At 35.4% G+C, this 27,762-nt stretch overlaps 1 protein-coding gene across 7 annotated transcripts in view; it reads right to left on the reverse strand.

Moving 5' to 3' along the window:
• Positions 1–27,762, reverse strand: part of LOC149570154 (Alkaline-phosphatase-like family protein) — a 214,286-nt gene that overhangs the window by 163,622 nt on the left and 22,902 nt on the right. For all 7 annotated transcript variants that reach the window (XR_016362892.1, XM_089822808.1, XM_089822812.1 and 4 more), the window contains 2 exons: positions 23,694–23,746; positions 23,508–23,610 (listed from right to left, as the gene is read on the reverse strand). Coding sequence is in view for 6 of the 7 variants with exons in the window: in XM_089822808.1 (XP_089678934.1) it covers positions 23,508–23,610; positions 23,694–23,746 (156 nt within the window). In the remaining variant the exon portion in view is untranslated. The remainder of the gene's footprint in view (positions 1–23,507; positions 23,611–23,693; positions 23,747–27,762) is intronic.

Consider the following 27,762-nt stretch of genomic DNA (forward strand, 5'->3'; position numbering starts at 1 on the left):
TTGCCACAATAAATTTGCATCCTTACACGATGCATTTCCCTTATGATAGTAAGGGCTATGCAGTGAATGAATTAAAGTTAAATCCAATCTTGGTCACTTCCTGGCTCTAGAAGACTTTTGGGAGGACTGTGAAAACGACTTTGAAGTCAGGAAGAGAGATTGGATGCGGCTTACAGTACGGCAAGTGATAGATTTCAAGTTGGACATTGATGTGACAGGTGTTGATGATGATGAGGTTTCTTTGGTTGATCCTTACTATTATGAGAAAATTGAATTGCTAGATCTCCCTCCTAGTGATTGGTCAATTCCCGAGTTAAAAAGCTTGAAGGAGAGGTCTGCCTATGTTCTTAAAAGGACAAGAGACTGGATCAGTAAGTCAAAGCCAAAAAAGCAATTGGTGAATTTCAAAATAAAGAAAGGAGAAATAATATAGGGGAATCATCTCGAATGGCAATAGAAGCAACTTCTAGTGAGAAGATACAACAACTGGATACAGGTGCTCAAGATCGAGATGAAGATCTGAATCAGCCAGATAAGTTTACAGTCAAAAGAAAAGGGACAAGAATGAAAGGTAGAATGAATCAAGAAGGGAATGAATCCAATGAAAAAGATCAAAGAACTCAAATTGCTGAATCACATGTCCCTGTTACATCCCCTCATGATGTAGTGATTCCTCATTTGAGTCTCTCTCCTCCTGATATGCCATTAATAGACATCACGCAGTTAGATAACCCGTTATCTAATTCAAAAGACTTAATGATGATTGCTGAAAATATAACAAGTGATGTACAAGCTTCAAAAATTATGCATTCGTGATTCCAGAACAGTCTTCAGAAGAGGAAGAAAGTTGTTCAAATGATCCCGCCTCCATTTGATGTGATCTCTAGTATTCTTCAAAGGCCTCCTAAGGTGAAAAAGACCAATGTGATGTCCAAGTTAGCTATTGATGAAACTTCAGGCAACTTGTGTGTGGAATTAGCCAAGCCTATAATCCAAAAGAGTGTTGTTAAGCATCTGAATCAGATTTCATTCTAGAAAAGGTTGATCTTGGTCCTTCTAATGCAGAAAGAGAGTTTCAAAATTTTGAGGTGATTGCTACTCAGATGTTACAAAGGGCAAAGAAAGAGAAAAGAGCCAAGGAGCAACTCAAGGAACAAGTTCAGATGCTGGTATCTTATATTAATTCAATCAGCAATCCCTCTGATGCCAAAGCAGTGGTCACTCCACCGGTTTTAGCAGGCCCTGATGATATTTTAGATCATACTATTGTTGAAAGAATAGACAAACACAAGTCACGTAGTATGATGATCGAAGCTTGGATAAACAGGATGATAGAGGATGCTTCAAAACTTATAACTGAAACGAAGGAGATATATGGAAAAGCCATCGAACAAATACAGGAAATTTCCAAAGAGCTGGAAAATAGCAAGGAACAGAAATCCACCTGGCAAAAAGTAGCTGATGAATTAAAAGAAATGGCCAAGTTAGGTACAAGCGTCTTACTTCTTGAGAAAATTATTGCTGATCCAAGTGACAACCAAACACGTATCTAGAGTAAAAGTGTTGGTTGGAAGATGATAAACATCAGCAAAGGGATCACTGAGTTTGAAAAGCTAATAGCTTCTTTGGAGCAGCTGAAAAAAAAAGTCACAGATGAATTAATCTCTACTATCACAGGTGGGGTGCCAGTAAGTGACCTTCAGCATGTTGATTGTCAGTTTCTCCTTGATTCCTTCAGTGTCCAAATTCATTCAGAAATAGAGAACTGTGTATCAGATGTTGAAACTATGATGAAGCTCAGCCTAGTTGCAGTCACTCTGGGAGATTGTAACATTTCAACCTATTGACAAGAGTCGGAAGAAATTCAAGATAGATACTTCACAGCCAAACTCAGGATGGAAAATGTGTTCATTCTGAACTATAAATCGATGATCATCATCCTAGATGCTTACAGGGCTTTCCGAGATAGATCAATTGTGTCCGGATAGATAGAGTTATTAGCTAGAAGATCGATGATTGAATATGTATACATTCTTAAGAATTCTAGCTGAAAGTTTTGTTTTGAAAGTCTTCCTTGTATAGGTTAATTTTCTTGATGTTAATTAACCTCCCAAAATCACATATTTTGGAGGTGGTTATTAACCACGAAGAGGTAGTTATTAACCTCTATGTCTATATAAGGACTTGTCTTGACTTTGTAAAGGGACTTTTTGGTTTTAAAAATAAGGGAACACTATGCTGAAATTTTGATCTAGAGATAAATTTTGGAAAGTATGTACACTTTTTATCTCTGAAATCAAAAAAAAAATCTCTTTTTTCTTCTTGGTGCAAGGAAATGAAATAAGGTGTGCTTTGGATTTCTTATTCTAAAATCAAAATTGTTATCTGTTGTAGTAAACATTCTCATGGTATTGTGCGAGTGTTTATGAATAATGAATGTGTTTGGTAATACTAGTTGCTTTCAAGCGTAGTTATTGATCAACTTTGTTGTCATTCTCATTTACCCAAAAGGTTGTGAGGGTGTGTGGTACATTCGTCCTAAACGGTTGTCTCTTGATCTTTGAAGTTTTAGATTCTTTATTTGAAAACCCTTTAAAAATTATATCATACGGGGGAGCTGCCCCTCTAAACGCAAAGAAATACCGCATACCAAGGGCCTATCCAACTGTTGTGAACGGTTTGCCACACACTCCATTGGGCAAATTCTATTGTGACAAATCTGTTTACCAACACATGTATTGTATATACACCCCTGCTCCCAAAGCCACCCCCCATCCCCTGCTGTCGTCCCCAAATCAAGGCCCTTCTGTCCCTCCATCTCGAAAACTTGTCCCCCATCTAGCCGTCTCGCAGGGTGGTGTAACTATGATAATAAGACATATTTGACAAAACCATTTGAAGAAGAAATATTTTATTTTTACATGTAAGGAGGAATAAAGAGTGAAAAGATGATTTTTTATTGTAAATGTATTTATTATATTTTAAGGAGAAATATAAACCTTTTGCTTTTTTTATTATTTAAAAGGCATGGTGATTTAAATTACAATTGATTTGTCCTTTATAATCATTTTATAATTCTGTAAACAATTTAAATGTCAAATAAGTGGACACGGTCATTTAGCATCTTAAATGATCATCATAGATATAGTGAAATATCGAATTGTTTCTGTATCTATGTCTAGTTAGTCTCCCTACCATAGGAGATAAAGTTCAATCTAGACTAATTTACAATCGCATATATTTGATTTGTCGCATCTTGATATTAAATTTTTGACAGTATAAGTGAGTAGAACTTTATAAAGTTGTACGTGAAAATCTTCATTGTAGTTGACTTTGTTGCCCAAATAAGCAAAGGCACTAGTCTTTTGAATCATTGAAGTATTATTATTGAATTTATATTTAACTTCATCAAATCTATATCTTCCTTCTTACAAGCATCAAACCAATTGTTAAGAACCATATACAAAACAATCAATTATTTCAAGCAAGCATTCAACTTTATTTTGATTCAAGGATTCTGCCAGCCGAAGAACTCGCAAGGCTTAAATTCGCTATAGAAAAGCCTTGAACCAATCAGTCGCCATTTGAGGTGAAGGTTTACCTGCCTAGGTGTAGCAAAGTCTTAAGTGCAGAGGAATCAAGGTGATTCTCGTTCATTGGCTACAATTGATTGTGGAATACTGTTGGAGAATTGGCAAGCTCTTGATTTTCCAATCTATGGTTTTGGGAACCGACACATAGAATGATGTTTATCAATTTAACTATATAAAGGACACTATGTCTTCCACACGGTTTATTTCAATTTTGTGGAAAAGAATATTTTGAAACAGTTTTGTCTTTTCTATGAATAAGCTCTTTGCCTGGTTGTTTGAGGAAATAAACAAAATATTACATCTTATATGAGAGTGTCTACTGCAACACATTTTTCTCTTCTGTGACTGGGCTAATTGCCTGGTTGTCAGCCTCAACAATATATATCAGGTGAAATTTTATGATTTCTGCTGTCTGATAAAAGACAAATTTGGTTATCTTTTTCAAAAAGATTATGTGGCTTAGTTTGAAAGATGATGTAAGGATGTTTTAGCTTCAGAAGAATTGGTCTTATAAATAATACTTGCACTCTGTCTGCAAGAGACAAACTTTGCTAATATCAAGCAAAAGTAGATGGTTTTTGGGATTACATTTTGTCTTCTTTGAAGCCCGGCTGCAGCGTAAGAGATGTTTTATTGGGATTACATTCTGTCTTCTTTGAAGCCCAAATAGAATGATGATACTCTTCATGTCGACACCTCCACAAATATAAATATTGTCAAACCCGAAAAATTCAAAGAAGTTATAATTCAGGAGTTGTAAAACACAAGAAACTGTATTAATAATTGGTAGCTGAAGGTCTAAAACTACTAAAAAAATTCAACTGAACAAACAAAGAACCACTTCCTTCATATCTGCTCAAAGGTTTTGTTGAAAATCTGATGTAGCTACAAGAGAGATCTTCTCTCTGGTTATGTCTACTGCAAGTTATCTGCTTCTAGCAATTTTGGTGTGCTTCATTTCTAGCAATTTTGGTTTGCGATGCTCTGTTGGAGCAGTTATTTGTCAACAGTTTTTGGTTCTTACTCCACGTAAAATACTATATTGGAAATTCTTCCTTGCTAATAAACTAGCAAGCTCATCTATTTGCTTCCTCCCATTGATGATAATGTCTTCAAAGATAAACGCCTATGGTCATTGAGCTTCCTCGCTGCCTTTATGAACTTCTCATTGTCTACGTAGACTTCTTGCTTGCAAAAGGAATTTTTTTCGGGCAATGTTTCTCTATATACTCAAATGGCATATGTACCATAAGCGCCACTAATGAGTCGAAGCATTTCACATGGCAAAAATAAAGTGAAGCGTTGGTATTACAAATTATTGGGTGTCTGATAACTCTTTATTTAAAAGAGTAGTTATTCATGGTTGGGTATTCTGATATTCTTATCGGGAGTTAAAGAGTTTGTGATTTCTATCAGAGGTGTTCAATCTGAATGCATTGCATCACCTGTTTCACATATTTCAGTGAAGTGTTATTTGATCTTGGCATCAAGTTCTATATATTTGCATATTATTTTTGAAGGAATATATATTTTTCTTCTTGCATCGAACATCTGGAGTTCTATTTCTTGCATATTGTTGTGTTATTATAAAGGAGTTTTTGTATTCTCAAAGGAGTTTGAGATTGTCTGTTGCATTTCTATTTTCTATTGTAAGGAATCTTACTTTCTTAAGCACATTGCCATCAGTGATATTAGCTCTTGAAGCTCTGTATAGAAGTTTGGTGATTCAGACTATAAATTGCTTCTGCAATTAAAAGGAGATTGTGAAAGATTTTGAAGACTCTTATTGATAATAAATAAAGAGATATAGTTTGTGGGGGCTGGATTGTTTCCCTCGAGAGGAGGGTTTTTCCCAGGATAAAAGGTTTCTCTGTGTACTCTTGTTTTTCTTTCTCTTATCTCGTTCAAAATTTCACATAGTATCAAAGCCAGGTTGATGAAGATCTGTTTTGAACCAAGTTTCTTGATTCTCTATCTTTAGTTTCTCTTAGTATTCAAGATGGTGAATGGACTTAAAGTTGAGGATAGATTGAAAGATTCCTCAAAATTGCATCATGGAAACCCAGAATTCTAGTTGTTCTTGAAGAAAATGATTACTCGATTATGTTACCTCTGTTGCTTCCAAACCTTCTAATAAGACTGCTAAATCTCAGTGGAGAAAAAATAAGTCTCGGCCAGAAAGATAATTTGATTCAAGTCATCTCCAAATTAGATTCATCTGAGGAGATGTTTGATACCTTGAAGGAGGTATAAATCAATAACACCAGCAGGGATCTTGCCATGAGAAGTCAGTTGCTGCATGTTAAGCTATCTAAAGGAGAATCTGTGGTTTCTTACTTCATGTGAATTACAAGTCTAAAAGATCAATTTCATGCTATAGGTGAATCTTTTGGTGACAAGGATCTGGTAATGATTGCTATGAATGGACTAACTTGGTCATGGGAATCATTCATTCAATGTATCAGTGGTAGAGGTGAACTTCCCAAGTTTGATCATTTAAAAGGACATTGTATTCAAGAAGAATGCAGGCAGGAACAAAAAGGTATTTACTGGAAGTCCTGTGAAGATGATCATGTATTTTTTGTTCATACATCTAAAGGAAAAAGGAAGAAAGGAAACTTCAGAAGATTCAGAGAAAAAGATCTTGATTCCTCTTCTAACATCAAGAAAAAGAAAATGAATCTTTCTCACATTCAGTGCTTCAGATGTGATAAATTTGGTCACTATGCTAGAGATTGTCTGGTGAAGCCAAAACCATCTTATCGGGCTGCTATTGCAGATGTAGAGAACTCTTCTCCGAAAAAGTATTCTTGCAAAAATTCTGAAGGTTTTTTTTTTGTTTATGCTCTTTCCAGCAATATCCCTTCTAACAGTAATACTTTGTTGATTGATAGTGGAGCCCCACATCATATTACTGGTTTCAATAATAACTTATCTGCTTTGAAGATAAAAGATTCTCATCTATATGTCATTATTGGTGGTGATGCTAGCTGTTCTGTTAAAGGTGTTGGCTCTGCTTCTTTTCAATTGGATTATGGTATTCCTCTTCATCTAAGTCATGTTCTTTATGTTCTAGGTATTAAAAGAAATCTGATTTTCATTTCTGCATTAGAAAACAAGGGGTTCAATATATCATTTGCTAATGGGAAAGTTTTGGCTTGGAAAAAGAATTCAGATTTTAATTCAGCTTCTATGATTGGTGTTCGTCATGATAGTCTGTATCATTTCTCTGCTCATCCTGTTAAAGCTCTTTCTCTGAATTCATCTAATTCCTGTGAATGCACAAGAGATTTGCTCACTTGAATTTCAGAACTCTATCATCTATGAAGAATGCAGTTATTGGTCTTCCTCATCTTAAGAAGAATCACGAAAATGTTCACAAAGGTTGTGCTTTAGGTAAGAACATCAATAGTCATTTTCATAGAAGTGAATCTAGATCTAAAGGAATTTTAGAAATCATTCATTCAGATTTATGTGGTCCCATGTCTATTGCTTCTCTTAGTGGATTATGGTATTACATTTCATTTATTGATGATTTTTCTAGTAAGTGCAAGATTTACTTTCTTAAGACTAAACAATCAGATGAAACGCTGTCTCATTTCAAAGATTTCAAAGCTTTGGTTGAAAACTTGTCTAACAACAGTATTAAGACCTTGAGATCAGAGAATGGTGGAGAGTATGTGTCAGGAAGTTTTCAAAAAATTGTTCAGAAGTTGGGATTGAGAGGGAGTTTTGCGTTCTCTATAATCCACAACAGAATAGTGTGGCTGAAAGAAAGAATAGGAGAGTCATTGAAGCAGCTAAGGCTGTGATTCATGATCAAGACCTTCCTATCTTCTTATGGGCTGAAGCCTGTAGTACCGCAGGGCATATTCAGAATCGGTGCCCTCATCAAATTCTTTGCAACTTAACTCCAAAAGAAGCTTTCTCAAGTATTAAACCAGATATAAGTTATTTCAGAATTTTTGGTTGTCCAATTTTTATTCATATTCCTAAGGAGAACAGATCTAAGCTTGAATCTCAGGAAAGAGTGGCATCTTTGTTGGATTAGTGATTCATCTAAAGCTTATAGGATCTACATCCTAGGTCAAAAACATATTGAAATTAGTAGAGATATTATTTTTATGAATTGAAAGCTAGTAAACCTTCAAATGCCTCAAGTTTTGATAATGTTGAAGAAGATGTTGATGTTCCTCAAGTTCCCTTCATTTCTGATCCTTTATCTCTTGTAGAGGCTGAGAGGGAGTCTCCTAATGCAGATATAAATTCTGATCATCATCTAAAGCTTATAGGATCTACATCCGAGGTCAAAAACATATTGAAATTAGTAGAGATATTATTTTTTATGAATTGAATGCTAGTAAACCTTCAAATGCCTCGAGTTTTGATAATGTTGAAGAAGATGTTGATGTTCCTCAAGTTCCCTTCATTTCTGATCCTTTATCTCCTGTAGAGGCTGAGAGGGAGTCTCCTAATTCAGATTTAAATTCTGATCCTCTTGATCTCATAGATATTTCAGCAGGTCCTAGCTCATCTTCTTCTAGCAAGAAGCGTTCTCTATGAGCTAGAAATCTCATGGAAAAAAAAACTGAACCTTTTGCTGCTCCTCGTGGCACTTTTAGAGAAAGTAAGAGCCCTCATACATTTGCTGGCTATGTTGCTCTAATGAATCACCTTATTGCTTTAGAACCTTCTAGCGTTGAAGAAGCTTCAAAATGGCAAGTATGGAAAGATGCAATGATGGAAGAATATCAATCTATTCTCAAAAACGATGTTTGGGATATTGTTCCAAGACCCAAAGGTAAGTTTGTGGTTTCTTCAAAATGATTCTTTAAAATTAAGCATTTTGTTAATGGCGATATAGAGGAATATAAGGCCAGAGTTCTTGCTAGAGGCTTCTCTCAAAAGGAAGGCATAGATTTTGAGGAAACTTTGGCTCCTATAGCTCGCTATTCCTCTATTAGATCTATCATTAGTAGTGCAGCTATGAAGGGCTAGAAACTCCACCAAATAGATGTCAAAACAACATTTCTTAATGTTGTTATTAAAGAGGAAGTGTTTGTTGAACAGCCTGAAGGATTCATTATTTATGACAATGACTCTATGTAAGCAAACTGGAAAAGGCATTATAGGGCATTAAGCAAACCCCTCTTGCTTGGTACGAAAGAATTGATAATCTTAGCTCGGGATTTGAAAATAATGATGTTTTAAATTTATATTTTCAAAAGAGTGATAATAATTTTCTGATCGTTGTGCTTTATGTGGATGATTTATTCCTTGCCGGTGATGATGATCTGATAGTAAAATGTAAAAGGTACCTTACATCAGAATTTGAAATGAAAGATTTTGGCTTCTTGCATTATTTCCTTGGTCTTGAGATATGGCAATCACCTAATGATATTCTTCTAAGTCAAGGTAAATACGCTTTACATATTCTAAAAAGGTTTGGTATGCAGGATTGTAAATCCATGATCACTCCAATGTAAGCAAATCTTAAGAAATTCTATGAGGATGCAGCTTGTTTAGACCTTATTGATCCTACTATGTATAGACAGCTCATTGGTTCCCTCATGTACTTAGTCAACACAAGGCCTGATATTTGTTATGTTGTTAATACTTTTAGTCAATTCATGTGTGAACCAAGGCAAATTCATTTAACTGCAGCCAAACATATTTTGAGATATGTTCATGGTACTTTGAATTTTGGGTTTTCTTTATTTCAAAAGCTCATTTCACTCTGACAGGCTTTTCTGATTTAGATTGGACAAGATGTGCTTTTGACAGAAAAGGTACTTCAATATATTGTTTCAGCCTGGGTTCAACAATGACTTCTTGGTGCACCAAGAAGCAATTGTGTGTAGCTCAAAGCACTCCTGAAGCAGAATAGATAGCAGCATGCATGGCTACAAAAGAAGTTGTGTGGCTTCGCAAATTACTCTTTGATCTTTTTGGTCAAATGATTGGACTTACTGTGATCATGTGTGATAAACTGATAATCAAAGTTGTCTAAAGCTTTCAGTTAATCCTGTTTTTCATGACAGATCCAAACATGTAGAGATTAAATATCATTATCTCATAAAAATGATTCAAAATAAAGTTATTGAACTAAAGTATGTTTCTATTGAAGAACAAGTTGTTGATATTCTTACCAAGCCTTTGCCTAGATTGAAGTTTAACTACTTCAGAAAGAAGCTTGGCCTAACGGAAAATGATATACTTGTTGAGAGAGAACTCTTAGCTTCAATAATTGTTTCATGGTGAGTACTTCTTTGGGAGGGAGCGTCTATTTATAGTAAGTCACCCCATCAGGTTCATTAATTATCTTTCTTCATCAAGATCACCCTTTAGTATTATTAGATTTCAATTATGATGCTTCTTTAGTTGTTTCCAAAAGACGGGTGAATTATTATTATTATTCATTTAAATATGTTGAGGTTTCTATTTTTGTTGGTGTTTAGGTCACCGCAATTTCATAGCTTGTTGAAATTGCGTTGAAAAGTTTTAAATTGTGTGCACAAGAAACAATGGCCTTGTGTGTCAAAAATATTATATTATGGTAGAAAAGGTCATTTTTTGAGCAAAAAGCAATTAATAAATTATTTTATAATGACACTTTATTATATTTTAATGTTGTGTGGAGGAAGCTTCTTAATTGAAGTTCATTTGGGAAACTTGTGTCATCTTTGTGACAATTCTTGAAACTTTGACTTTTTGTGCCCTTGCTAAAGCATAAGGGTTTGTTCTTGAGAATAACATAGTAATTCACAGCTAAGGTATTGTGAATTAGTTTCTAAGAATTGTTTTTTATCTCCATTGTTGTATACACTGTAGTTGGGAGATATTGCGGTGTTGAGAATCTCGATTTTAGTGTCTTCTCATACTGTTATCCGTTGCTAAGAAGCGGTTGTGTGCTAGTTATTTTGGAATTTTTAGTTCTATATTCCCTATGTAATATCCAAATATTTGTGTTGAAATTACTATTGCAATATCTTCTATTTTGCTGCTATATTGTTGTATCAAAAATTGCAAAACCTTAACAACGAAAAAAGAAATCAATTCTTCAACAAAGATTGTTTGAGAGCCAGCAAGGCTCATTACAGAGGTATTAGAGTGGTTTCCTACCATCCTATGGGGTAGGAAAATAATTATTAATTCAGATTTGTTGTTGTATTTGGAGTGAGCAACACTCAGGCATTTTCTAGCCATGGACAAACACAAAAGGACTAGTAGTTTTGTGAGCTGATGGAGCGATGTGGAGAATAGCGAGAAAATAAATGCCTCGACAAAGAGCATGGAGAAACATAAGCTTCATCTATTGCGGTTGGCAGAGAGTTTATCGAATCCAAAGATGGCTGAGAGAGCCACAAGGTACATGGTTTCCGCCTTTAGAAGGTCAACAAGAAGGAGGCTTGAGTTTTCCCCAACAGGTGTCCATGATGCAGATGTACCTATATTTAGTACGACACCTACTAGTCTCATCCGCAGTATTGATGATGGACTTATTTTACGAGGACATGTGGTTGTGTCAGTGGTAGTGGAGGATAGCAGCACTAAGCTTTAGCAGGCTGAGGCTCCCAGAGTTGTTGTTGCAGTTAGTGCAAAGATATCAATGTACCTATATTTAGTACAGCACATGCTAGTCTTTTTCGTAGTGTTGATTATGGACTTATTTCATAGGGACATGCAATTGTGTCAATGGCAGCAAAGGATAGCGACACTAAGCTTCAGCAGGTTGAGGCTCCCAGAGTTGTTTTTGCAGTTAGTGCAGAGACAGTTGATGCAATTGTTACCATTGATACTTCATACTCTCTTGAAGAGGGGATTATTATAGGAGATTTGTATGTGAGTTGTCATAGTGTTTCTCAAGTGCAGGAGGCAGCTGCTTCCTTAGGTGGGACGGAGGCATGTATGGAGTCACCCACCTGTAATGTTGGTGATATGGATGTTACAACAAAGTCAATAGACGTGGGTTTATGCTCTAATATTACTATTCACAACTTGACGTGGAGTCATGCGTGTAGAGTCAGTTGTCTGCAGTTGAGGCTTTGTCAAGAGATGTGGATGTAGATAGTATGGACACATATGATGATCCATTTGATGATGTTATGAGTTGCATTGGGTATGATACCCCTTGCTAGTTATTGGGTGATGACTCCGAGGAGGTTTCAAATGGATCCTAGGATCAGTGTTTACATGATCTTATTATTGAGGTGGAAGTTGAGACATGCGAGGAGACTAATACTGCGAGAACCTCCATTTTTTCACAGGAGTTGTTGGTTGAGGTGTCGAGTAGTTGTACCTCGATTGCAGATGTGTGCGAGGTCGATAGCACATATGCAATGAGTGATATCGTGGTGGGTAGTTCTGATTCGATATACTATCATAGTGCAGGTAGTGAGACAAAGAGCTTGCATAGGAGGTAGGGGTTATAGAGGCATCATGTAACCAGTCAGCTTAAGGTGAGTGGTAGTGACATTATGATGCTATCCGTCAAATGCTAGCTACATCTGGTTGGGGTGCTCCTATGTCTGATGAGCACGATGATAGTACTCTCTCTAGCAAAGATTCATGCACTTCAAGAGACTGTCAGGATCTTGAAGCACAATTAATCACAGCTAGTTGCTGACAAGGATTACCTTTTAGAGTAGGGTAGCACTTGTTATGAGACATTATTAGAGAAAGAGGAGGTGGTTGAGCTAACCCAAGAGCTTGAGGTGACTATGGACTCTCTTCAGTGTACTAAGTTGGCTCTTCAGGAGTCAGTCACAGTTGGACGAAGTTATCGTATAGTTGAAGCAAGTATAGTCGACACCAACCCTAGACCCTATTAAGTTGCATATTGTGGTTGGTAGTGAAGTTTGCTTCCACGGTTGGGGATGAGGGACATGATGAGGTGGCCAACACATCCGTTCAATTTATGGGTTCAGTAGGTACGAAAGAGGTAAGAGTATCAATGGAGATGAGCTCTCATGATGATTTGCTTCCTTTTGTTGGAAGCAAATCTATTTCTTCATCTCATACAGCTGATAGCATTGGACAATTGGCAGTGCAACATTTTTAGAGGGATCAATTGTGGGCCGCAAGGGAGCAGGTTAATTCTTCCACATATAATTTCTACTGCACATAGTCTTTTGGAGAGTTTGGATGTGCAGGAGGATTCATGCAGAGCATCTGAGGGTACTCTCATTCGGGGCTCTTGGGTTATACAAAAATTGGTGGGGAAGATTGTAGAAACCTTGGCTACAATGCTTCCCAACAGAGATTTTGAGGTTGGGTTTGTTGAAAGGATTGACCAGGACCCTCCCCAACCAGTAGTTGTGTAGAGTCAAAGATTGGAGTTGTCTCCTGATTCCCAATTTGATATAGATGAGCCCTTAACAGAGATTAGGAGTTTTTATCGGTATTACAATGTGAGGAGTGCTCATCACTTCTCTTTTCACCCACAAGTAGAGGATTTGATTTCACGTTGGTGTGGGTTGGCTCCAGTAAAATACCATCCATTATGAGATGGGTTAGCACCATCTTTTACAGATGGGAATGATATTTTCAAGTTAGACCAGTTGCAATATCCACACACACAATACAATTGATCAAAGGTTGGATTTGGTGATAGTGATTTAGGTACTTATGGTCGTGATCGTCTCCACAATACAATTGGGTGTGAGTGTCAGTTTAATAGGGATTCAGATGTTGAGAAAGCTAATATTTCAGTTGGATTGAGTTTCAATGAGTTGTTACCACCATCAGTGACTACAATCAATTTCCAGATGATTTTGTCATTTATATCAATTATTTGGGTGTTGACGCTACAAGACTTAATTGTACATTGCAGGGATAATACACAGTTCTACCCTAGGGATCCGAGAGGACTATGATGTTCATTTTGCTACAGGATTGCTTGGGGACAAGCAACCTTAGGCAGTGAGGACTGTAATGTCCCCATTTTTAGAAGTGGTATTCGAGTGTCTCAGTTGTGGTATTATAGGCTTTCCAGTAGCCTATGGTGTGTTCTGGATTTTTTTGAGGAACTTACTATGTATAGTAAGTCAAACTATTGGCTCCAATGAGCTCAGTTGAGTTTGAGGAATTGAGTAATGCTCTCAGTTTTTATTTTGGGCTCTCTGTTTGAGCTCCAAGAATCTTGGAAGGAGCGTCCATTTATAGAAGTGTTGTTAGGTTCATTCATTTTCTTCATCAAGATCACTCTAGTCTTGTCAGATTTCAATTCTAATACTTCTTCAGCTGTTTTTGTAGGAAGGGTGAATTATTATTATTCAAAGTTGCATGGATACAGATACGGATAGAAATACAAATACGGTATTGGGTACAGATACGACCATTTTTTAAGATCCCCAATATGGATACAACTGGACACGACATTAATAAATGTCACATACACATATATTTCACACAATTTTCTAAGTTATTAGAGGAGTTTTTCATTACTTTGAAAACAATATTGACACATAAATGCTACATAAGTATTTATAACTTAATTGTAGAGTTGCATTAGAAGATAACCCAACAAGATGGGCTGCTGAATAGAAAAATATTTTCTTTGTCTTTTGGTGCAGGTTTTGTTTATACCATTTTTTTGAAAACAATTGTATTAATAAAGTTTTTTAAATTAAATTTGGGAGGATTTACACCACATTTTAAAAAAATCAAGTTACGTAGTATTTGGCATACTTGGAAAATCAACATTTTTAAGGCAGACATGGGTACAATATTCAACGTGTATCCAGGTAGTATTGGATACGTTTCCAAATTGGATACGGGGATACGTGCGCCCAAGGAAGGACAAAGGAGTTTCCGGCAACTCTATTATTATTCATCTAAATCTATTGAGGTTGTTGTTTTTGTTGGTGTTTAATGTTGGTCACCTCAATATCATAACTCATTTGAAGCAGGTTGAAAAGTTTTAAATAGTGGGCACAATAAGCAGTGACCTTGTGTGTTAGAATATTATGTTATGGTAAAAAAGGTCATTTTTTGAGCCAAAAGCAATTAATAAATTATTTTATAATGACACTGTATTATATTTTAACGTTGTGTGGAGGAAGCTTCTTAAGTGAAGTTTCACTTGAGAAACTTTTTCCAGTTGGGGATTACAAATATGAGGCCATTTGATGGGAAAGGCATCTGATCAATTGATTATCTTATTTTTATTTGTCATCTTTGTGAGGTTTCTTGAAGTTCTAATTTTTTGTGGCCTTGCTGAAGTATAAGGGTTTGTTCCTGAGAAGTTCATAGTATTTCACAGCTGAGGTATCATGAATTAGTTTCTAAGAATTGTTCTCTATCTCCATTGTTATATACACTGTGGTTGGGAGATACTGTGTTGTTCAGAATCTTGGTTTTAGGTCTTCTCATACTGTTAATACTGTTGCTAAGAAGTGGTTGTGTGCTAGTTAATTTGAAATTTTCAGTTGTATATTCCCTATGTAATATCCAAATATTTGAGTTGAAATTATTATTGCAATATCTTATATTTTGCTGCTATATCGTTGTGTCGAAAATTGCAGAACCTCAAGAACAAAAAATGAAATCAATTCTTTAGCACAGATTTTTTGATAGGCAACAGGGCTCATTACAATGAAATCAGAGCGATTTCTTGCCACGAAAAAAGAAATCAATTCTTTAGCACAAATTGTTTGAGAGTCAGCAGGGCTCATTACATTGGGCATTCTAAAATTCTTATCGAAAGTGAAAGAGTTCGTGATTTCTACCGGAGGTGCTCAATCTGAACACATTGCATCACCTGTTTCACATATTTCAGTGAGATGTGTTATTTGATTCTGGCATCAGGTTCTTCTATATATCTGCATATTATTTCTAAAGGAACATATATTTTTCTTCTTGCATCAAACGTCTAGAATTATATTTTTTGTGTATCATTGTGTTATTATAAAGGACTTTTTGTTTTCTTAAAGGAGTTTGAGATTGTCTATTGCATTTCTATTGGCTATTGTAAGAAAAAAGGACCAAAGAGTGTGTGCATGTGTGTGTGTGTGTGTGCGCATGTGCGTGTGCATGTGCGTGAAAATAGCACCTAGTGCATTTCTGAAGCAAAACTGAATCTAAGAAAAAACAAGATTGAATATATGATCAGCCACATTAAAGTTCAGATGAAAAAGGGTGCTTAGTAAAGAAATTTGTTGTTTATCACAAAGCAAAGACAAGATGACAGGGTGTAGACAAAACTTGGAATGCCAATAATTTGATTAGTTTCTTTTGACAGTAAATTATCTTGAAGATTTATCTTTGACATTCAGATGTTCTGAGTTTCAGAATATGGCTTCCATGAATTTATTTGTGGCAAAATGTTAATTGACGGCATGTTGTGTTGGTTGACTGCAGGACTGTATATATTTTTTATTTTTGAGGCTGGATTAGGATGGTACATCCTAGCAGTGTTACTTTGGGTTCCTACATCAAAGCTCTGTCTATTGTTTCAGGGTCTTATGGTGCTATTCTTATATCTTTTATTTGTTTCTTTAATTATACAATATAATCTAAGGAAACTACAATGTTTGGAATTGGAAGAAAAAGTTTAAGTTGTATTTACTACCATTTCACACCAACCCACCCCCATTAATAGTAAACTGGTGCTCTACAATTGGTATCAAAGCCAATGCTACAAACCCACCATGGATTTATCAAAAGAAAAACTAATAATTTTGAAATGATTGTTGTAGAAGCAAAAATGACCCAAAAATTGGCGAGGTCGACTGTAGAAAGTAGGATGCAAATGAAGAAATTTTTTTCACGTTGAGCGAATACTGGGGAAAAAAAGGTCATTTAATCAAAAAAACATTCAATTGGAGCAGAAATCAACCACAGAACTGGTGGTTTTATGCATAGAAAATATCGACAATGTTTGAGTTTGCTTCTTATACAAAGAAACAGCGTTCGGAAGCTCACGGGCTGGAAAAAAATGCAGCAAATAAGAAATGTGATTCCAGGTCTGGACCTGAGAAAAACAAGCTCAAAAAATAGTAGAAGCAATCACAGAGATATTGGCAAGAACTGGAAATGGTGTTTTATCAGAAACACGACCAAGATATGGTCGTAAGGCTTTAAGAATCAAGGATTTCAAAAAGAAGAGGATGCAAAAATAGACTTCAGCTCTGAGACATTTGATATCTATCGTTCACTATTATTATTATCATGGAGCATTATTATTGGTAATAAATTAAGTAGATGTATGTATATTATATATATGAGATATATTAAACATACATACATACATGTATATATATACAACATATGTATGTATATTATATATATGAGATATACATATTATCGATATTATTATAATATATTATAATCATGATAATACCTTGAGCGAATATCATTTGTGATAATTAATGAGACTTTAGCTATTAACAAGAGACATGTCTCTACGGAAGACATGCCTCTTCATATCATATACATATTCATTGAGAGAGTAACTTGAAAAAGACAGAAATCAAAAGTGCAAAGTAAAGTTACAACAGTAAATTAAAATATACATAGATTGAGATCCTTTAACTGGATGATTATTAACAAAGAACGAATTGTTAGAGTTTACAATCATGATGTTTCTAAAAAGGAGCATACAAATAATAGAAAAAATCTATTATAAAGAATATTTGCAATATCTAGGAGTGACCATCAAAATAGAGATAGAAAAACATAGGAGTTATTATTTTAATATCTCCGACCCCAAGGGATACGTCTCGAAGACCAAGACATGTCTTCAATACCAGAGACCTTATCGAACATCTCCAATTGTAGGAGGATTTCAACCAAGGTCTCTTGAAGACTCAATATCTCCCATGCAAAGGTCCCAAATCACACTACAAAAGGGAAAACAAGAGTCAACATAGGGCATGAGTCAAGGCAAACTAACAAGACGACAAGTACTTGTCATTTAGCTAATTGCAGCTTAATGGAAAACTCAAAAAGATATTTATATTTTCTATATTTTTATTGTTGTTCTTTTAATTCCTTCATGTAGATGTTGTGGTATACACAATGGGGATGAATTCTATTAGATCATTGATAGTCATGAATTTTCCTATGTATAAGTTATCTTTCTTCATTCTTGTGAGTATCTCTATATTCATATTTCAAATATCTAATTTAGATTCATGTTCTCAAATATTTAACCTATATTCACATTCTCATATATAATCATATAGAATAGCAAAAGAATTTGCGAGGTTGAAAGATTCACATACATTTTCCTTTAATTTCCTTATACACTTTTTCTATATTAAAATTTTGTTTTACAAATATTCATCTCTTTTAAGATTTTCTATAAATTACCTAAGTTGCCGGTTCGCGGTTCGGTTCCGAGTTCAGGTTTGAGAACCGGTTCGCTGGTTCGACAAAATTTTGAAAAGGGGTTTGGGTTCGTTTGGGTTCATTAGTACAAAAACATGTAAAAAAATATTTATTTTTTTTAAATATATATATATATATACATCTTTACGAAGAATGAGTTAGAATTAGAATGTAGCATAGTAGCATAAACAGCATAAACAATATAGTAGCAAACCACAGCGATCATCGGAACCCCTAGCGACTAGATCTCTTCCCTTTCATTTAAAAAATTCATAACTGTATCTGATTTATGTAGATCAACAGTAAGTTTTAATAAAAAATTCTTCTTTTCATAAATTTATTTACCAAACTCTTATTATGATTAACAGAATCGATTGAACGTGGTTAAAAACTAATTAGATCTAGCTTGCAGAAGGTAAATCCCTTTGACCAGCTGAATATTCTTCAATCTCTTTGGGCACAATCTCCCAAGCACTGATCAACAACAGTAAACTGGAAAAAGACCATTCATGGAGGCCTCTGGATAACACAGTCTGACGTCGCAGATTCAATATTCTTTACTACAATTTTTAATATACCTAGAGGAGAAATAATCAGCCAAACAGTGATAGACAATGTGGTAAGTAGCTGCTCCACCTGACCATATTCATGTGATCGTAACTTTCTTCTGCAGGGCAACATTTCCCAATAAAACGTTGTTTATTGTTTAGTGTTTGAAAACTTCATATTGCTACTCAAATAGGCCCTGAAATTCCTCGATATTGGTCATGGTGGTCGCCACATGTTGAGCATCTTCTCTTGTGGGTGTCTCAAATTTAGTAGCATTTTGATTCAAATAGAAAGTGTTTTACAGCTAGGGATTACTCAACACTAAAAAACTGTAGCATTGTAATGCCTACCAACCCAGACCCAAGATGTATCAACATAAATTAAATTAAAACATGCTGTAATGTGGAAAATTTATATGTGGTTCTCCTGGGTTCAAACCCTGGTCCGAAATTTTATATGTGGTTCTCTTGGGTTCGAACCCTGGTTTGAACCAGATCGAACCAGGCCTCCAAAAACGAACCCAGGTCGAACCCAAGTCGAACCGGACCAGAACCACGAACCGGTTCGAACCGGTACATGGTCCGAAGGGGGGGGGGGTACCTGTGCAACTTAGTAAATTACTATACTATATTTTTTTTTAAATGACGTCTCCAAGTACCCCCGTCTCATATTTATTTTAAATAGCTGAACTGGTAAATAATTCAGTCTCCAAGCACTCTCATCTCGAAAGAACCTTGATAAATATTATCAAAATAAAGGCCAAAGTATATAAATCATATTATACTTTTGATATATAATAGCTTTGGCCAGATACAAGGATAACTGATTATGGTAACTGTAAGCATATGCGCATGTATGTATGTATATCAGTTCACTATGTGAACAGTGAACTGATATACATGCTTACATACACACTTGCATAGTACTTGTGATAAATTAGAATTATCATTCATATGTCTTGCATTCACACAAGCAATTACCCTTGCATTCAATCGAAACAATTTATATTATCTCTTGGTGATCAAGTAAAGATCTCTTGCATAATATTGATCAGATAATGATTGGATGCATTCACATTAAGTCATGATAGGATCGAGCAGATGCTCCATTATCTTTATACAAATCGGCGACTTACTATAAATCATGTTTGGTTAGGCATTAACTAAACTGATTAGTATAATGTTAATAATTGTTTATATCAACAGTCATGTCATGAGTGGACATGAGACATGTCCTCTCATGACATGCCTTTTGGCTTTGTGTCTTTTGAAACAATACTTACACCAACTGAACAACCAAGAGAGGTATTCAAATCAATAAATGCCTTGCCCTTTGGTGTTCACTAACTTCAAATAAAGATCAGAGACTACTAATAATTATATTTTGAAAATGGAAAAGACATTCACAGTCAAATCTGTAAGAAATCTAATCACATTCAACATGGTATCAGAGCCAAGTTAAGGAAGGTCCGATTGGATCAGAGAAAGCAGATTATATAGAATATAAAATTGCTCTTCAGAGAGTAATCACAATCAATAAACTAAGGATAATCAAGAATGTTTGATATGTTAATCGTAGAAGAATTACAAGCAATGTTAACCAGAAATTTGGTAGCAGAATTGATGTTGTGAATAACTTTTACTGAGCAGCATCGTTGTAATTTTTGGTGTTTTATCTTTAAAACTTGCATCTTTTTAGTGTTGATGGATATGTACTATACAGTTCGAATGTTTATTTGGAGATTGACGGGATTGTGACTGAAACCATTACACATTCTAGACTGCAGGCATTACACATTGAATTGTCGGTTACCTGTGTCTTGGCGCATCATTAAATTATTGCCATCAGCATATGTGCAGGAGTTACGTTGCGGAAGAGAATGTTGAGACACAAGTCTGGGCAGAACTGCCGATAACAGTCCTTACAACTTCTGGAGGTTTTGCAGTGCTGGAGAAAAGACATCCGAACAATTATAATCACAGAAAAGTCTATCTGAGCTGTCAAAGACTTTCTAGTGAATGGAGTAAGCGTCGGGTGTGAGCTCTTCATTACCTGAAGAGCTGTCCAAACTGGCATTAAAGATAAGTATTTTGATAAATGCATTACCTTTGGAATCATAATGCATTAAGAGGAATCAAAGGGGAATTCTTTTGGGTAGCATGATCAATAGCAATCACATCATTCGGAAGAAAACTGTGAAATCATATTGGGTAATAATATCAGAAGAGCAAGGTCAATTTGATGTGGAGCTTCCTAGGCTTGCCGATAAAACCAGACTGATATACTAGAAGACACAATTACCATTCTAACAGTTGCAGATTTTCAGAATACGGGAACATTTACAGTGGCTTGAAATTGATGTAACCGTTGTGAAGTTAATTAAATATATTGGGCAGATGTTTGGAGTTGCCGCTATTCTCCTTAAGTGTCATCCAACTGCACAGCCGCTAATGAAAGAAAACTACAGAGGTATTGCCAAGAAGGGTTGCAGTTCAAAAGAGAGATCACTCACAATAATCTGATTTGTGTCGCCCTTACCAAGATGGTACAATTTCTTATTTGTATTTGGGCAGTTCATATTATTTGAGTAAAGAACATTAATGATTTTCCACCGTGGAGAAATATGGACTATCAGGAGATTCTATAATTCTGGAAGCAATAGCAGTTAGTGTTGAGAGTTTTGCATTCACTATTTATACTGCGTTTTTTGAGTAAGGCTTAGCGCATGCCATGCATAACAGACAGAGTGAGAAGATGGCAAATTGTGAAGCCAACAAGTTTGAAAGGTTAAATGTTTAAAAGAAAGTGTGGAATATTTAGATAATGACAGTGGAAAACATGTCATCTGAGCTGAAGATTGAGATAATGTAGCACCTCCCATAACTGAGCAATTGAACCAAAACAGTGCAGCCTCTTTGTGAATAATGAAAATTCAAATGAGAAAATTGAGCCTTCTAGAATGTTAGCGGCGTTAAATGAGGATCAAACTGATGATCTGAGCACATCTATGGCCTGTAAAGGTCGTCGCAGATGCAAGTTTGATAGGACATAATAGCATCAAAGTTCTTGGAACAACAATTAAATTAGAGAGTGAGAAAGAAACTTCTAAAGCGTCTCTAGATGTTAAAATGCTCCTCTATGTTATCTTCAAGTTAAGGGATTCTAGAAGCACTGATAAGACTGTTACGGATAGAAATATCTGAGAGAGCATCAGCAACACTGCACAACATTCTAAAGGAAAATATAATAGAATAACAGAATGTGGCGATGTGAATCTTTGAACTCTGTCAATGTATGTTACTACCCAGGTTATTGTGAAGTAAGTGCCCTCAGAATTTGGAGTCTCAAAATGTGATGTTACAGATAATGGAATTGCCTCCTTGGCATTCCCATCACATAATGCAGTTGAAACTGGCATGAGTGGGAGTTTGCAACAAAATCACAACACGACGGAGTTTAGTATATACAATATTCTTTTCGATCTAGCATTGCAAATTGTACTAAGAAAAAGGGGACTATTAATGACAAAGGAACAATCCAGTCAAGCAATGCCTCAACAGAGGGATTTTCAAAGATATCTGAAATAGTTCATTAGACTTTTTGCAGATGATGTGTTTACTCTGGAAACTGCTGCTATATCACTTCAGACAATTGAGTGTCTAAGCATACGAAAAAAAAAAGCTAATGATATCAACAGTTAAGCATTCATGGGCTCTACCTGTAATTTTGGCAAGATCCATGAGCAAAATGCAAGGTAGCTTCAGTAGCAGGATAATCTATGGAAGTTGATGAATTAGAGGATTGGCATTTAAATGATGCTTTCTTGACACAATCTCTGAGGTGACAACTTCAATGAAACTTTGACCATAATGACCTGGTGAGAGACACTCTCTATAACAGTAGTGGAGAATGATAGTTCATCCTTCATGAGTCATTAGAGGCAATTCAGACCTTATTGCATTCTTGGAGCAAGAGATGCTTACGTTAGAGAGGGAGTCTCTAGAGGAACTACTTTAATTGACTATCGAGGATTATATTGGTTCAGAGGAAGTCTGATAATCTATCAGAAGGTTGATGTCACATTCAGAAAAGGTCTAAGGCAACCGTGGGCGAGAACACCAAGAGGTTGATGCATGTACCTGGAGCTTCAGATACAAGCCACATATCATGAATGTTTGGTGTCACCAAGCCTGACGCTAAATCCAAAGCTTATTATATTCACTCATGTTACTATAGAATCAGACAAGTACATTTGCGTATGAGAACTACTCCTACGAATAAATTTGTGATCAAAACAGAGAGAGTTGCCAGAAAACCTGCCAAGTGGATCTTTGATCACAGTGATTCAGAGGGAGCAGACCATGGAGATGGTTTCTAGACAAGATACATTAACAGTGAAGTACAAATGGCTGATATTATCACCAAGTCTCATACCAAAGTAAAGTTTGACAATTTGGAGACTAGTTGGAGTTGTGAAGAATAAAGCCTTTGCTAAGAGGGAGTCTTAGCATCAGTGGTTTCTTAAAATGTACTTTATTGGATGCTTCTTTGTGAGAGAGAAGTTTAAAGTAAAACCCTTGTTCCACCCCATGGGAGTAGTTATGATGGATTCACCCTCTGATATGGTTCATGATGGATGTTAGGTGTGTGACACCATGACAACACCATGTGAGGAAATCTGTGGTGACTCCATGTAAAACCTCTTATTGTCATGTGTGTGACTCCTTGACTTTATGTGCCCCATACCTCATCCTGACTTTGATAACTGCCTACAAATGTAACAAAAATCAATAAAAGAAAGGAGGATAAAATGAGTCTCAAAAGAAGAATAAATACAGAAGGCCTTCTGCCATAGCTACTCCAATGGTTTCATCCAATATTTTTGTTTGGCATTATTTTTCAGTTTACATGTCATTATAGAAGCAAGTCAAGTTACAATTGGTTATACCTACATTTCGGAATTTTTTTCAAACACATAAAAGTAAACATTTCACTTGAATAAGTCTCAGTGCATAATGAGTAATAAGAACCAACCAGCAAGGTACGTTCATTTGTTTGACTACTGTTGATAACCAATGTTGTGTAAATTTTCTCTATGACTTTGTCCATCTCCAACAGCTTGGGAATCATCAAAGGACTACAAAAGAAAGTAAGAATTGTGCATAAAATTTTATCAAATTTAAAAACTAAAAACAACTAAACGTTGAAAAGACAAGATACCTTGCACGACCACCTGTATGTCCTACATGATCCAACCCTAAGTAGTGAAGAATCTGTAGCCACAACAATCTTTTTCATGAGAAATTAACACAAACTGAATCGCAGAGGAAACAAAATAACAGTGATGTTAGTTTTCAAAAACATGTTATGCACGAGAACGTATGCACTAGTACAATCATATACCATGCAGACTTGGTCTTAATTATAACTAGTAAAAAAGGGTCCCATCTAAACATACTTCCATTATTCTTTTTTAAGCAATCACAATTTCTGAAGTGCATACCTAACAAAGATAAGGCTCTCACCTTTAGAATTTTTGAAGGAAAAGTATGTATCTCTGCATGCAAAACATTGGATGTTTTTCTTTATTTTGCAAAAAATTGAATGCTACAACCCAAAAATAAAAACCTTACAAAACAAGACTTAAAATCCATCTGTAATGTCCCCATTCTGGTTAACTTGGGAATTTGAGGCAATTTCCTTAAATTAAAATCTCCTTACTCACTAGGTTTACAATCTCCTTACTCACTAGGTTTACAATATCTGATATATTCAAATCTCCTTACTCACTAGGTTTACAATATCTGATATGGCTTGTAGGCTTATGTAATTAATGAATGATGATATTTCAAAGAACATACATACATACATACATACATATACACATACATACATACGTACGTACATACATATATATATTTGTATATATATTGTTGCCTTAGTTTTCATATGGAGTCAAATTTTTAAATTTTATTTTTGAATGAGATAATCATGAAGATTTTGTAAATTCGTTCTCGCACATGTTTCTTTGGTCTTTTTGGTCAAACTGTCAAAATAAATCGTTATTTTTTATCAAAAGTGGATTAAAGAGCATAAAGTTTCAGGTTTTAAAATGGTTGTCTTTTTATTCAATTCCTTGTGGTCTTATAATTTTAAAGTCGTCATCATGTTCCCAGCTCTGTCCAGCACTTCAAATTTTTAAAATTGAAGCTTCCATTAACACGTTATGTGAGAGTTCCAAGGTTTTGATTATTTGAAGTTCAAAAAGTTATAAACTTTTAAATATCTAACTTTTAAAAAGTTAGAAGTTCAGGATTAAGATTTTTACTGACAAAAAAGATTAAGGGGAAAAGGTTAAAGCCTTAAATAAAAGGTTAAGGCTCTAACTAAACAAGGTTAAGAAATTTGAAAAAATGATGTTTTCTTTAAAATTCTAACATTTAAAAAGTTGGGAAGTTAGGATTTTGGAAATAAAGAAAATCTTAACTTCTAAAAACTTAGACAGTTAGGATTTAGAAAATCTTAACCAAACCTCCAGATTTCAAGTAACTAACCTATGATAACTCATGGCAAATGTTGTTGATACATGCAGATGAAAAACTCAATGTATGGGACAGATTTTAGAAGAGGTTTTGGAAATCAAAGAATCCAAGAAGCACCATCAATTTCTCTCTCACAGCTCTACTTGGGGTTCCAAAAAAGGGTTTAACTACAAAGTGCACAATCGAAACAACAGTACAAGGGCAGCAGTTGGAAAAATAGCAGCTTGCTAGCTGATTGACAACATGATATGTCAAGCTTCTGAGATCTGTTTAATATGTCAAAATAGGCAAGGTATTCCTATTATGAATTTCAAGTTATCCTGTGCTGAAAAGGAAGAATGATAATGACATTACACCTCTGATTACAAGGTAGCACACTTTATTATTTCATGGAAACAATGCACCAAGCATGACAAATGTGATGGAGAGCCTCAAATTGTTAAAGTGTAGCTTCAGTAGAAGTGAAGTACACGTTATATTAAGTATATGAATTTTGAATTTATGATTCTCTCTCTCTCTCTCTCTCTCTCTCTCTCTCTCACACACACACACACACACATAATTATTCTTATGTATTTCTGATTTTATTCATATACTTAATAATATTTGCCTCAGAAGTTTATACATATACTTATTACACATTATTCATATACTTATTCATACATAGATAATAACTTAAAAGACCCGGAACTGGGAGTAGCCAGTAAAAATTGAGTTCAAGGTGCAAGCCATGAATGAAGCTTAAAGTCTTGGAGATTTTGCAATAAACTAAGGGATGACCAAGCAATCAAGATAACAAAGGCAAGGGTGTTGGTCAAATGAGTGTGAATAGGGGAAAAGTCATAACCAAAGTGACCAAGAACTTACTGGAACAGGTCAATGATGAAATAGCACATGAAGCTCCAAAAGAGGGAAGAACTAGGGCTCGTGAATATACAGTTTAGGGCTTATTGCCAGTTTAATGAGAGTAGTACCTTGAAAAAATTGAGTAGGCTGAATCGGAAGCAAAGGGACTAACTAGGTTTTTTTCCCAAAAATCCTACCCAGTCAAGAAAGAACCAGGAAAACCGTGGCAAAACCAAACAATCCCAACACCAACAAAAAAATTAGAAAGATTATCATGGAAGGATTGTGAGGATGATGTTTTGTAACATGTTTGCAGGGGTATAGCTTGCAAACACGTTAACAATTTTGACTCAAAAACTACACAATTGAATCCTAATGACAATATCAGAATTTGACTAGATTGGAAAATATATCCTACTTATCAGTACATGCCTTGTCAATAAAAGCTCACAAGTCAAAGCATACTTCAACAATGGGTCTATTGCAGCATCCATTCCTCAGCAAAAAGTGGGAAAGTATGTCCAAGGATTTTTATTATTGATCAATACTATCTGTGGTAATGGACAGACTGACCAAGTATGCACAGTGCACACTCCTTAGCAATATTATCTGTGTATAGGTTTTTAGAATAGATTGGTTTATCGAAAAATATTGTCAATGATCAAGGCAGCAAAATTCATAGAATATTTTGGCATGAGCTCTAGAGCACCATTTACCACCGTTAAATAGAAGGCTAGAAAGAAATTGTTTTAGAGGAATCATACTTGCACAACTACGCAAAACGGCAGCAGAAGGCTTGGATCAAGTAGTTAAAATTTGTGTAAGCATCGCTATAATACCACCTACCATATGCTGATTGTGATTACTCCTTTCCAAGCATCATATGGGTATGATGCAATGTCCCTTGTAGATTTGGCATTTGCAAACAACACAGCTCCTAAGGCAAAGGATTGGGTTTCAGAGAGTCAAAAATCCCAAGTCGCTAAAGGAAAATCTTCGAACCGCACAAAATTATAAGATTTTTGGAGATAGGCACAAAATTGAGAGAAGTATTGAGGTTTATAGATAATCTCCATTGAGAGTGGTGCAAAGAAGTTAAAGTCTCGCTTCTATAGATACGTTGATTGTGATTACTCATTTCCAAGCATTATGTGTATGATGCAATGTCCCTTGTAGATTTGGCATTTGCAAACAACAAAGCTCCTAAGGCCAAAGATTGGGTTTCAGAGAGTCAAACATCCCCAAGTCGCTTAAGGAAAATCTTCGAAGTGCACAACATTAGAAGATTTTTGGAGATAGGCACAAAATTGAGAGAAGTATTGAGGTTTATAGATAATCTTCATTGAAAGTGGTGCAAAGAAGTTAAAGTCTCACTTCTATGGTCCCTATAAAATTACACAAAGGGTTGGTGAAGTAGCTTATGAATTGGAGTTGTGAACAAATAGCAAAATTTATAATGTGTTCCACATTTCATATCTCAAAAGGCACTTGGGCGACAGATCAATTCATCACTAGAGCTTCCACTATTGGATGAGACAAGCAGAATGGTTTTGGTTCCTCGCGTTATTTTGGATGTCAGAGAGAAGACGTTCCATAAAGTGACTACAATATATCTCCTCAGATGGAAGGATTTTCCCTTAGAGATAATTGCTTGTGAGAAGGTTTTATGTTTATTGGCAAGCATTTCCTTCCAATTTGTGCAATGTGCATTAGTATGGAGTGGGGAATTGTAATGGGCTGCTTAAGACCTGTCAATAAAATCGTAAATGCACTCTTGTGTTGTGCTAAGTCTAAGCAATTGTGTACCCTTTCGACAATGCTAGTTTTGTTGTTGCAATCAATGGTTCAAGAATTATGGAACTACCCTGGTATAATGGTGCATTTTGAATGTTTATTTTAAT

Source organism: Cupressus sempervirens, chromosome 3, assembly GCF_028749045.1.
Source record: "Cupressus sempervirens isolate cs-2001-9-10 chromosome 3, ASM2874904v1, whole genome shotgun sequence".
NCBI lineage: Eukaryota > Viridiplantae > Streptophyta > Pinopsida > Cupressales > Cupressaceae > Cupressus > Cupressus sempervirens.